Raw genomic sequence first — 12,551 nt, 5'->3', positions numbered from 1 at the left:
AAACACACACGCACCCACTATATATATATATATATATATATATATATATATATATATATATATATATATATATATATATAAATATAAATGGTCCAGTGCTGCCACCTAGAGTCCACAGTGTGTATTGCAGTGATGAAGAGTGTCAGGCTGTAACCTTACAAAATAAACATTTGAAAATATTAGATGTAGTAAAGTAATACATGTTGCTTATACAGCGCTCAGACTCAAACTAACATCATTAGCTTCCCTGAAGATAAATCAATGTAAGCATGTTGCAGGAAAATTGATAAACAATACATAAAAATGATCTTAAAACCCAGAGATAACTCAACAGACTGAACATTCTAGGAACCACAAATAAATAGACCTGTACATCACGGCGCTGCTGAGTTCTGGACTGTGATTGGTCAGAAGGTGGTGATTAATTCTATATAACAGCAGCTCTGACAGTAGCGCAGATTTATATTAATGCGCTCGTTCTGATATGTTATCATTTCTATAGTAACAGCTTGTTCACAGGGACATGTCCATTGGATGTGAAAAAATCATTGACATGGTGAAGTTTTCTGTAAGCAGCCATTTATGCAACATTTATGGAAGAAGTCTCCAGTGTCAGCACTTTGTAACTGTCAGAGGTAAAGCTATAACTTTCATGTTTTCTGACATCTTCAGGACAGAGTTTACACTTTGTGGTTTCTCGGTAACATGACTGTTTAAAGCTGCTATAATGTAAGTGAGAACAGGAACTAATTTGCTTCACAGACGCTCTGCAACAGCAAATGTGATATGTGTAAATGAATACAAAAGTACAATGTGTCATTCTTTAATCAATAAAGATATTAATAGCTGTGGTATAAGAGGAATAAAACACTTGAATACTTACTGTTATGATTTATAATCGCACTATCCGGTGTCACCCAGAAGAGGATGGGTTCCCTTTTGAGTCTGGTTCCTCAAAAGTTCCTTCCTCATGTCAACTCAGGTAGCTTTTCCTCACCACCATTGACTCTAGCTTGCTCATTAGGGTTCTAAATATAATCCGGATTGTAAAGCTGCTGTGAGAAAATATCTAATGTTAAAAGCACAATACGAGTAAAATTGAACTGAATTGAATATGTACCATCGGTACTTCGTGATTCAGATCCAGTTCAACACTTGTCACTTAACTAAGTTTAACACTATAAATGATAGTCTGTACAGGATTTTGCTGATTTTTTTGTCAGTTGCAGCCAGAAATGCGTGATTTTGCTGCAGTTTTAAAAAAAACAATGTGTTGCAACTTGCCGAGTATTTTGTCCTTTTTTCCCCCCCAGGAAGCTACTTGAATTGGCGAAATTGCAATTGTATGAAATTGTTTTGCAAATCGAAATTCTTTCACAGTGACGTTTGTTGGTAAATGAGACCTTTCAGCTGTACTCAGTGTTTAAGACATTGGACTACTGATCAGAAGGTCATGAGTTCAAATCCCAGCACTGCCACTGTGTGTTAACCCTCAACTTCGCAGTTGTATAAATGAGATTCATGTAAATTGCTCTGGATAATCCTGATGCCCTATGTCTGGTTGGAGTTCTCATCAGTTGGAGTCACATGCTGCTGCTGAGGATGTCCCACATGGTGCAGATTAAATCTCACTGTGATTACTGAGGACGGTTCCACTTAAACACCATAAAGGTGCTTTGGACTTCAGTTCATATGAACAGTTATGCTGTGATGGCTTTATCACTACAATTACCACAAACAGTTCTGCACTCGAGTCTCCATCAGTGAACAGTGGAGAAGTTCAACACAACAGACTTCATGTAGAAACTGTAATGAATTTCCTGCTTACACGACTGCACTATTTCAGCATGTAGTATTAGCACATTTATAGAAGGGGTGTGTTTATTTTTAATCGCACTATCCGGTGTCACCCAGATGAGAAATTCATACATTTAAAATCTATATCGTGAATGTATACATTAAAGCTGCTTTGAGACAACGTCCATTGTTAAAATAATTAAATACAAATTACACTGAATTGATAAGGGCGTCTGACAAATACCGTAAATGTAATTGTTCAACACACGTCAATCGAAGATGGCGTTGGCTGAATGCATGTTGTGGTGATGTCACATGCTGTGTCGGCCATTATCTGCAGGAAACCTACGGTAATTTAGGAAAAACTGAAAGCTCCTCTGAATATTGCAGAGTTGGCTTGATTTTGCATTACTTTCTGAGATCGCACAATCCCGGACAGACTGATGATCAGAAACACAACACAGGGAAGTGTGAGAAGTGTCAGGTTATCGAAATTGTGAAACACGTGATATCGTAATGCATTCAGTATCAGACAGAAAGAGAAGTGGAGGAACAGAATTGGAGAAGTAGGACTGCAGCAGGTGAATACACATCATCATTTACATTGGAATCCAAATTTTTGTAGTTGCGCCTTCTCGTTCCTTTTATTCTTACAGGAAGGAGAAAAAAGGAACAAAATCAAGAAACTAGGACAAAAACATTTACCAGATGAGACATTCTTGCTCACTGAAGCATCATTTTAAAGTGACTGTACTGAATTCAGTTATTGATGCCATGTTTCCCAGCTGTATAGCAAATCTGTAAACACAGACTCTGAAAAATTATATACTAGCAAGTAAAAAAACCGCTTGAATATAGGCAAATTCAGCTAAAATTTCACAGATTGTTTTTACACAAATACAAGATTACTAAAGTGCACCTATTATGGTTTTTGAAATATTACCTTTCATGTAGTGTGTTATATACGTAGCTGTTTGTGAATATAAAAAGTCTGCAAAGTTTCAGAAATCAAAGCGCAGGACAAACGGAGTTACTGACTCCCAAAAGAAGGAATCGATTCAGAACAGCTGAAATGATTCGTTAGTGATTCCATTACTTCCTGTACTAACCTATGTAGGTTTGTAACAAAAAGCCCCGCCTCTGGTTTTCATCGACACACGCTGACAGCGGTAGACCAATCACAACAGACTGGGACATCTGACCAATCAGAGCAGAGTATGCTCTCTGAAAGGAGGAGTTTAGAATGAATCCTTTAGTACGGATCATTTAACGAGTCGTTTGTGACACTGGGGGAAAAAATGGTAATGCTGCAGTTTAAATAATGCGGACGTTAAACTGTTTTTTAATCTCGGATGCGTGTAAATCTATTGTACGAGACCTTTAAAACAAAATTAGGGACATTTCAAATCCATAATAGGTGCTCTTCAAGGCTGTTTCTAGACAAAGATACCGATTTCAAGCATTTATTTCTAGAAAGAAGCAAAATTATTACTTTAATACTTAAATTAGCACTTAACAGATTTCTCAGACTGATGGCATTATTAGTTTGTGATCTAGTGAACCGGTATCAGGATGTATTTATTGATAGAGACTTCCAAGCACTTCTCTAAGTCGCTCCGGATGTCTAGAAATAGGTTTAATGTCCTTATATTTGTTATATAACAACTTCATAATGAGAAATAGTAGATAACCTTTACTTTATTCTAGATATCTTCACTTGCTAAGATATTTTCTTGCAATAGGCTACAACAGTGATTATATGCTAAACATTATTGATCGCTATCTCATACCTTAATGTTTACTTTTTCAGCGAGGTGCAACATTTCTACTGTAGGCTATGTTGCACTGTACAACAACAAAAATACTTTAGCATAGGAAACATCAATGTATCCTCACACTCAAGCCCGCTGACTCCTCTCCCCTCGATTGGTCCAACTGTAGTTTAAGATCTGTGTTTTATTTCCTGGTCATGGACTAAAGATATAGGAACCTGCAAGTAGCTCTTAAATAAATTCAGTGTTGAATAAAAGCAAGCTGAACCCAGCCTATCTAATATCTTGGAAATACGCAGCACTGCACAGGCATCAAATCTCTAAACCACATTCATGCACTGAAAATCCACACAGAACTGTAACTCCCCTTCTCACGCGTACGATGGGACGGTTCCAGTCACAGTGACTCTTCTTTCACTTGCATCTCCAGCATTTTGCCCAATTCTTCCTCAACCATTTTTCTCTTAATGACTGGCTGTACACCACCACGCCATAACGATGCTTTAAATTTAAATAGGTTAAGTTAGTTTATTCAAGGATTATAAATTCCAATGAAATGTTTCGTTTAGACGTCGTGAATGATTTATAAAGCAATAGAAATCTTAAAGACAAACACTGAAATAAAATATTATATTATATGCAATACGTTTTTTTTTGTTGCTTCCAACAAGAGTTCAAGACCAGGATAAGACTCGTTTAGTACTCAAGCTAACCCGATGATCAATAATGTTAGTCATGTTTCTTGATTTGCGAGATCAATATCACGAGCTGATGGCTCCGCGTAAGTGCACTTGTGCGTCTGAAATGTACTTAAATCAGTAAAACCCCGCCCACATCCTGAGCAGTGATACAGCTTGTCTTCTGTGTGAAGTCGCTGGTGTCGCTGGAGAGAACTCCTCTGAGTAAACGCCTTCCCACAGTCCGAGCAGCGATACGGCCGCTCTCCCGTGTGGATGCGCTGATGCGTTTTGAGAGTGCCTCTGTCGATAAAACTCTTCCCACACACTGAGCAGTGAAAAGGTTTCTCACCGGTGTGACTGCGCTCGTGGATTTGGAGATGGCTCTGGAAAGGAAAGTTCTTCCCACAGTGTGAGCAAGGATACGGCTTCTCTCTTGTGTGGATGCGAGCGTGCGCTTGGAGTTGACTCCGTAGCGTAAAACTCTTCTCGCACTGTGAGCAGTGATGCGGTTTCTCTTCCGTGTGAGTGCTTTGGTGGGTTTGGAGATGACTCTGTCTAGTAAACCTCTTTCCGCACTGTAAGCACTGATACGGCCTTTCTCCGGTGTGAGTGCTCTGGTGTAGTTGGAGCGAGCTCATCTGAGTAAAGCTCTTCGCACACTGTGAGCACTGATACGGTTTCTCTCCCGTGTGAATGCGCTGGTGCTGCTGGAAAGCACTCTGCTGTATAAAACTCTTACTACAATATAAGCAGTGGTACGGCCTCTCTCCCGTGTGAATGCGCTGATGCAGATGGAGGCTACTCCGATGAGTGAAACTCTTGCTACAGTCTGAGCACTGGTACGGCTTCTCTCCCGTATGAATGCGTACGTGCGTTCGGAGATTACTCTGTTGAGTAAAACTCTTCCCGCACTGTGGGCAGGGATACGGCTTTTCTCCCGTGTGAACGCGCTGGTGCATTTCGAGGTGGCTCGGTAAAGTAAAACTCATCCCACAATCTGGGCAGTCGTGCATTTCTTCCTGAAAGGTGCTAATGTTCTGAGAAGACACTTGCTCACTACCGGAGCTGCTTGTGGTCCCCAGATTCTCGGATTTAATCTCTTCTTCTTGCAACATGCTCACATATTCATCATGGTGGCATCTCCTCATGTGTCTGTGGAGGTAAATTTGAGCTGTGTAGGAAAGATGACACATGGAGCAGGAGAAGACTTGCAGGGCGTCGTTCATTTCTGAAGCAGAAGAAGAAAGCAAAAGTGAATTGCAAAACCTCTTCATGACTGGAAGCAGTCCAAAGCATAATGGGTAACCTTTGTAAGTGGTGAAAAGCAGTATAATGTAAAGGGACACAGCCAAGAACTCTTCTACGTTTGGGTTTTTTACCTGTACAGGTAGGCGATATGGGTAAAATGTATATGAATAAAAAACTTACTGAGCTATAAATTCACTCATGCTATCTGAGATCCTGCAAGGTCCTGGGCCAATACTTTGGTTAGTCACCTCACTTTTAAATTCCTGCTATAATCCATGACGTATTGAGTCTTGGTTCTTACATTACATTATATACAAGTTCCTTGGTTCCCTGATGTTAGGCAGTTAGATGGAACCAACTGAGGTCAGTAGAATTAAAATAAAAAATTGCTTATTATTTACCTGATGAAATAAGGTGTTAATTTTCGGTTTTAAACTCTAAAATTATGTTTAAAGCAAATAAGCATTCAAAATTACAGTGTTTGGACATAACCATTTGCAGAGCACTTTTTGCTCCAGAGGTAGTCGAAGGTAATTCCGAGATCTTGAGCGTAGTCCTCCTCATACCACACCAAGAGCTCCTGTCCTGGTTTTATCGCTCGACAGCAGCGGTAGATAATCCCCCCTCGATACTGGAACGCAACCAGATTCTGTTCTTCATCATTACGAGCACAATTCACATACCTGACAGAATGAGGAGGGCATGGAGGGAAAAAAGTTATCTATGAGTGGAAGATGTACGATTAAATTGTTTTCCCAAGCAAATAATGAGCAGTTAAATGGATAACTTTCAGATTTTAGCAGTGTATAACTCACCTCATCCAGTTAGAATACATCTCTCTTTTGGCATCTATGTACTTCTCACATTGTCCGTTCCTGTATATCTGAAAAAATTGTGATATAATGATATAATTATATGCATAAATGTTTTTTTTTTTTTTTTTTACATCTTCGTGTCTATTCCAGGGATTGTTAAATCCTCTTTTAATCGTGCATCAAAAATGTAATTCAGGATTATTGTTTCCACTTTAAGACCATTTTAAGACTTCTTTTCCCAATTCCCAGCAGAAAACATCATTCTAATGCTGAATAGTTTACCGCACGCTCATGATTTACCACTCATTTCTGCAGTTTACCAACATCCTCTACCTCCAATTGACTTTTTGGTACTGCTCCAGACTGTGAAGCATGGGCGCTATGGCTTTCAGAGGCTTGAAAAGCAAATTTTATATAAATAAATACATTTATTATTGATGTTATTAGTATTATCATAGTCACTAGAGGTGGAGAACATACAGACTTGAGGTTTGCTTAACGTTTGCTGCTGATTTTTCAGACTCAGAGATACGCAGTTATTCAGTTATAATTTCAATGTTTATAAAAATTATAATAATTTACTAGGAAACCACCTCACCACCCAAGAGTATCCACTGTTCATGGCTTCCTCTTTGTCTACCAGTTCTCCCTGGTAGGGCCCAAAGTGAGCACCAACTGGAACGGTGTCCCCTTTATTAAACACTCCCAGGCCTGCACCGGATATATCGGACTGCCCAACCTCGAAACCGAGAGGAAGGGTTTGTCTGGCTCGGTCAGCGACTCCCATGGGAACGGGGGTATCATGGATGAAGAGAGCTGCACCATGAACCTCACACTTGTTGTAGAAAAAGCATCTGCAATCCTCACAGTCTGGACACAACAAAGGAAAGAAATAAAAAGATTCAATAGGAATTTCTGATCAATACTTAAGTCTGGTTTATGCTTTGCCAGAAGTGATTCTGTGAAAGTGCCAGAAACTAACTTTGTAAATTTGTAAGGAAGAATGTTTGTAGGACTAATCTCCAACTTATACATATTATATAAATGTATACTTGAATGCAAAAGCTACTTTAAAAACAGAAAACGTCTAAACACTGACTCCACTAAAAACATTTTTAACAATGTCAGATATCCATCATATTTAACCAAACCACACCAACGTGTTAATCTACAGGAAACCTCTCCTCATGTAAACTTAATGTTTACATTTATATTTGCTCGCTCGGCTGAGGTTTTTCTCCAAAACAACTTATAATTGAAATGAAACACAACTGAGCAGTTGATGGTTGATGGTCTAGCACAAGGAACCAGCAGTGACAGCTTGGTGATGCTGGGGTTTGAACTCAAAATCAGTAGCACAAAACCTTAAACAATGAGCCCCTACTTCTCTCACTGCCTCAATAAGAATATTTATATTACATCAAAACACTGTATCTACCATGAGTGAATTATTAAACACAAATACACAAAACAGTCTGTACACATTTTATCTAAAGGCGATTTTTGCTTAAATGGCTTCAAGACAGTGCATAAAAATCATGTGCTCAGATGCAAACCCTCATTACAGAGTTCCAAATGACCTCTGCAAGCATCATCAGGACATGTACTGTTCATTAGGAGCTTCATGGATTGGGTTTCCACACACAAACCCCATCACCTTTGGTTTGAGTGTGGTAAAGCACAGATTGGACTTTGGATGAGAATGAAGGAAAATGAAGATAGTCTTTATTATCAGACAAGATTTACACAGATTTCATATCTGACAAGGTTGTTAGGAAGTTGGGGTCAGAGTGCAGGGTCAGCCATGATACAGCCCCCTGGAGCAGAAAGGGATAAAGGTCTTCCTCAATGGCCAGACAGTGGCAGCTTGGCAGTATCGGGGATGTAAATGACCAACATGCACAGTAACATCTACTTTAAGCAAAGAGGTTTTTTTTCTTGATATTTAATTTGTTTAGGCCTAAATCAGTTACATCTACACACTGGACCATATCTCTGAAATCAATGTTGTGTAATATTAAAACTCATGTAGGGAACTTTATCTAAAATAATTTCTCGGATCAATCTTATGTCACGTGTAGTGTAGCGTTTCTTCAGTTCCTTGCTCACAACTTTTGTTCCTACGTGCAATTATCAAATGTGTACAGATACATTACAAAGAAAAAATAAAGCTTGGAAGGAAGTAGCAGAGATTGTTGGTGCCTTTGGAGAGTGTACGTAGCTAGTACACTTAGCTAATCTGACAACGTGTAAATCAAATATTTATTATTATATTGTGTGATATTTCATTTGTGTTTTATTAGCTAGCTTTAGAAGCTATATATATCTATTACTATTTTTCATCAGGAAAAAAAAAAAAATCTGCACAGGCCACAGCCACAACTGACAAACCACAAGAGACACTTGCTAGCATGAACGTTTAGGTTCAACTAAAAACAGGATGCAGAATCATGAAGAGTGTTATTTAGACTCAGACTGCTCTCACAGAGGTACTCGTCATCATTAGGTTCTTCTTCTTTAATGTAGATAATTTTCAGTTCGTTGTGCATGCTGCTTTCACAGGTGTCCTCGTTTAGCTGCATGTTCTTGCCCTTGCAAAGCAAACCATATGTGAAGAAGAATCCACCAATTAGCATACACATCATTACATGACTGTTTAGAAATCTTCACTAGAGACTGAGAACATCTTATGGAGAATGAATATTTACCACTAGTGAGCATGGCTTCATGGTTTCCCCGCTAGTCCTTCAAAAAACAAACAAACAAACAAATAAATAAATACAAATAATAACATTACAATGCATTAGGGAACATCTCTAATGGTTTCCATCACATACTGGATTTTAATTGGAATCAGCTGTAATGGTTTTCATCATATTACGCTGTGCTTCTATTAGGGATTTTCTGGATACTATTAAAAAAAAATCACCAGAACATACAGTGAGGACCATTCTTCTTGCGTGAAATAACAAGGCAATTAGACAAACCATCCAGAACCACTAAGAACAAAACATTCCCTTGAAGATCTTTATACTTAACATGTGATTTTCAAAAGTGTCCTGATGTTTAGACTTCTTTCAGGGATATGTTGGTTTATTTTCACTTGGGTTAACAATTTCTTAAATTACCCACAATGCCATTCGACTATCTGCTGATAGCGGTGCAGTGGGATTTAGCCCTCGCTACATCTCTCCCTAAAGAGAACGATGCAGCGGCGCTTTAGTCCTTTATTATGTTCTGTTGTTTCAGCTACAGATCAGCTTCCAAAGCTTCCACTTGGTCATCTCGTAGATTGTTAACTAGCTGAGCCGAGTACCTTCCATAACCCATAACTCAAGCGGAGATGTAAAACAGCACTGCATTCTGGGACCACATTAACGCGAACATCTCCACGACTTCTACGCTGGATTTCTCATTAATATGATGCCGAACATCGCTGGAAAATGAAAGCGTCGATGGAAAAAAATGACTCTCCAACATTTTTGTTTAAATTGTTCTCCTATTAACTCTATTGTAACTGCACTAGCAGTAATGACAACAACGTCCTCCTAACTTCTCACAGGAATATGGGTGGTTTCCAAGACAAAAATATCCCAGCTGAAAAAAAAAAACCCCAATGGAAACCATCATAGAAATTCTAATGGTTTACACTACAAATACCATTAGAAAACATCAGATAACCAAAAAACAACCAACCAATGACAACAAAACATTACGGGTCCTTAATGGTATCCACTAGACATAACATGCCACCAATAGAAGGCAACAAATTACTAGCAGAGACTCACAGGGACCATTAAAACCAATTAAAACCAGTACAACTCCCTTTAAAAATATTACAACTTCTATGAGGGTTTCATATCATCAGTGATATCTCACAAAAGTCTATTGTCACATAATTTATCATAATATTGATATTATATTATCATATCCTCGAGCCTTAATGTAACATTTCCTTATTATTATTTTTTTCAATAGAAAACATCATAGTGAAAATATTATAATTAATATATTCTGTAAACTAAGAGAGCTGACACACCCTAAAACCGTCAGAAATTGATGATACAGAAGAATAATGAAACGCTAATAAATTCTATTAGATGTATAAAATTCGATAAAGTGTAAAATGTATAAAAGAAATGAGCTTCCCAATAAATAAAAACCCCCCCAGAAAATTCGACACGGATCTATCTTGAAAAAAGTTACCTCAGGGCTTGACTACCTGAAACAATTGACTATGGTTCCATCCCAAATATCACAGACCCTCCACAGTGTGCACTACATAGTGTATAAGAAGTCTTTATAATCAGATCTAGTGCACTTCCACGGGGAATCTGGAGGCATTTGGGATTTACCCGCTATCCGTTAGCCGAACAGCTCAGTTAGCAAGCTCCAGTTTCACTCACCTCGAGCTTTAAAGCACGATGTAGTGAAACACCTCACATACAGACACTTTTATTTATTTTACAGCAGATTAAATCCAATATTCTCTGGAAAACCCTGAGAGAAATGATTTCGGGAAGAGATGAAGAAGCTGGGTCAGAAAGATCAGAAATCCAGTCAGGAAAACTACCGCGCGCGCTTCTTCTACTGCTGTCAGCGCCTGGATACCAGACATGCACACTGCCACCTACTGGAGCATCCCAGTAATACTAATAAACTAACACTAATCTAACATTAACACTAACACTAACCCTGACACTTACAGTAACACTAACACTAGAAGAAAGAAAAAAAGAAAGAAAGATGGATAAATGCAATGCAATACTGGTCCTGAATCAGGTGCAATAGAAGTGCAATACCGTCCCCGAAATCTAAAAATAACAGGCTTAACTGTAAACGTGTTTGGAACAGGAAGGTTTTCAGACTGGATTAGGGCGACACAAGTAAAATAATAAAATGGACAAATAGTAATAATGAAATAATTAATAGTGGTGTAAAAAAATAGCAATATAACATAAAATATAGACTAAAAGTTCAACGAATAAATATTCATTTGTGAGTAAAAGTAAAACAAATAATAAAAGCTAGTTAATTGAGAAAAAAAGAGTTTGATTTGATGCAGAATCCAGCATTGCAGCATGTTTGAGAAATAAACAATTTTGTTTGGCTTTTTAAAAGTTGCTTATTTCTCATATTTACTGATACTGGAGACATATGTACGTTTATTTTGTATCTCTCCATCCATCCATTTTCCATACTGCGTATCCTACACAGAGTCGCTTGGAGCCTGGAGCCTATCGGGCACAAGGTGGGGGACACACTGGACAGGGGGCCAACCCATCAAAAGGCACAATCACAATCACACACACACACACACACACACACACACACACACACACACACATTCACACACTACAGACAATTTGTAAATGCCATTCAGCCTAAAACTTGCATGTCTTTGCACTGTGGTAGGAAACAGGAGGAAACCCCTGAAGTATGGGGAGAACATGCAAACTGTGCACACAGGGTGGAGAACATATTTAGATTTATATGACTTCATAATTAAAGGTACCAGGTATCAGATTTTAAACCACACCCAAACGTGATATAAATATCCAACTTTGTTTCATCGTAGAAAAAGCATTTATCCATCATGAACCACAAATGAAAATTTATTCAGAGTAGGTTTGTAATCAGCATTACTTCCTCAAATAAATTCCACAGAAACCGAGAGAATTGCAGAGAGAAGAGAAACTGCTCTGGACCAAATTAAAGACGTGTTTCTGAACATTAAGTGTTTAGCGAGACTAGTATTTAGTATTTATTTTTAGATTTCCTGCTGTCTTGATTGTGTGCATCGTGTTTGTTTAAAACGTATATAAACCTTATTGCATTTGTTTGCTTATGAACTATTATGTTCTTTTATGTTCATGAAAATGACCTATTTTTCATTTTGCCCACACTAAATGATTTCATTGAAAGAAATAACATACAAGAATAATCCAGAACATCATCTTAACATCCTCTTGGTAATATAAATATGTCCTGTCATATTGTATAACCAAGATGATGTTCTGAATTATTTTTTTCCTGGAGTAGTAAGATGAGTACAAGAACCAAAATGTTGAGAGCTGGGCATGTAGACATTTAGCAGATTTCCTTTTATCGCACTTGGCAGACGCCCTGTTCCAGAGCAACTTACATTTATCTAAGTTATACAACTAAACAGTTGAGGGTTAAGGGCCTTGCTCAAAGGCTCAGCAGTGGGAGTTGAACTCATGACCGTCCGACCCAGT

At 38.2% G+C, this 12,551-nt stretch overlaps 1 protein-coding gene across 2 annotated transcripts; it reads right to left on the bottom strand.

Annotated features, from left to right (window-relative positions):
- Positions 1 to 579: 579 nt before the first annotated feature.
- LOC128607131 (histone-lysine N-methyltransferase PRDM9-like) lies at positions 580 to 12,153 on the bottom strand. Of its 2 annotated transcripts, XM_053623797.1 has the most exons (7): positions 10,719 to 12,153; positions 9,021 to 9,057; positions 8,798 to 8,903; positions 6,911 to 7,182; positions 6,313 to 6,380; positions 5,990 to 6,180; positions 580 to 5,477 (listed from the first exon to the last, which is right to left on the bottom strand). In XM_053623797.1, exons 2-7 carry the CDS (start codon positions 9,039 to 9,041, stop codon positions 4,303 to 4,305), a joined length of 1,833 nt encoding a protein of 610 aa, XP_053479772.1. In that variant the 5' UTR covers positions 9,042 to 9,057; positions 10,719 to 12,153; the 3' UTR covers positions 580 to 4,302. The 2 variants fall into 2 exon arrangements, with proteins under 2 accessions (XP_053479772.1, XP_053479771.1); XM_053623796.1 differs by lacking the exon at positions 10,719 to 12,153 and having other exon boundaries at positions 8,798 to 9,044.
- Between the last annotated feature and the right edge of the window lie 398 nt (positions 12,154 to 12,551).

This window comes from Ictalurus furcatus, chromosome 4, assembly GCF_023375685.1.
Source record: "Ictalurus furcatus strain D&B chromosome 4, Billie_1.0, whole genome shotgun sequence".
Lineage (NCBI taxonomy): Eukaryota > Metazoa > Chordata > Actinopteri > Siluriformes > Ictaluridae > Ictalurus > Ictalurus furcatus.
This window is presented reverse-complemented; position numbering and strand designations above follow the sequence as displayed.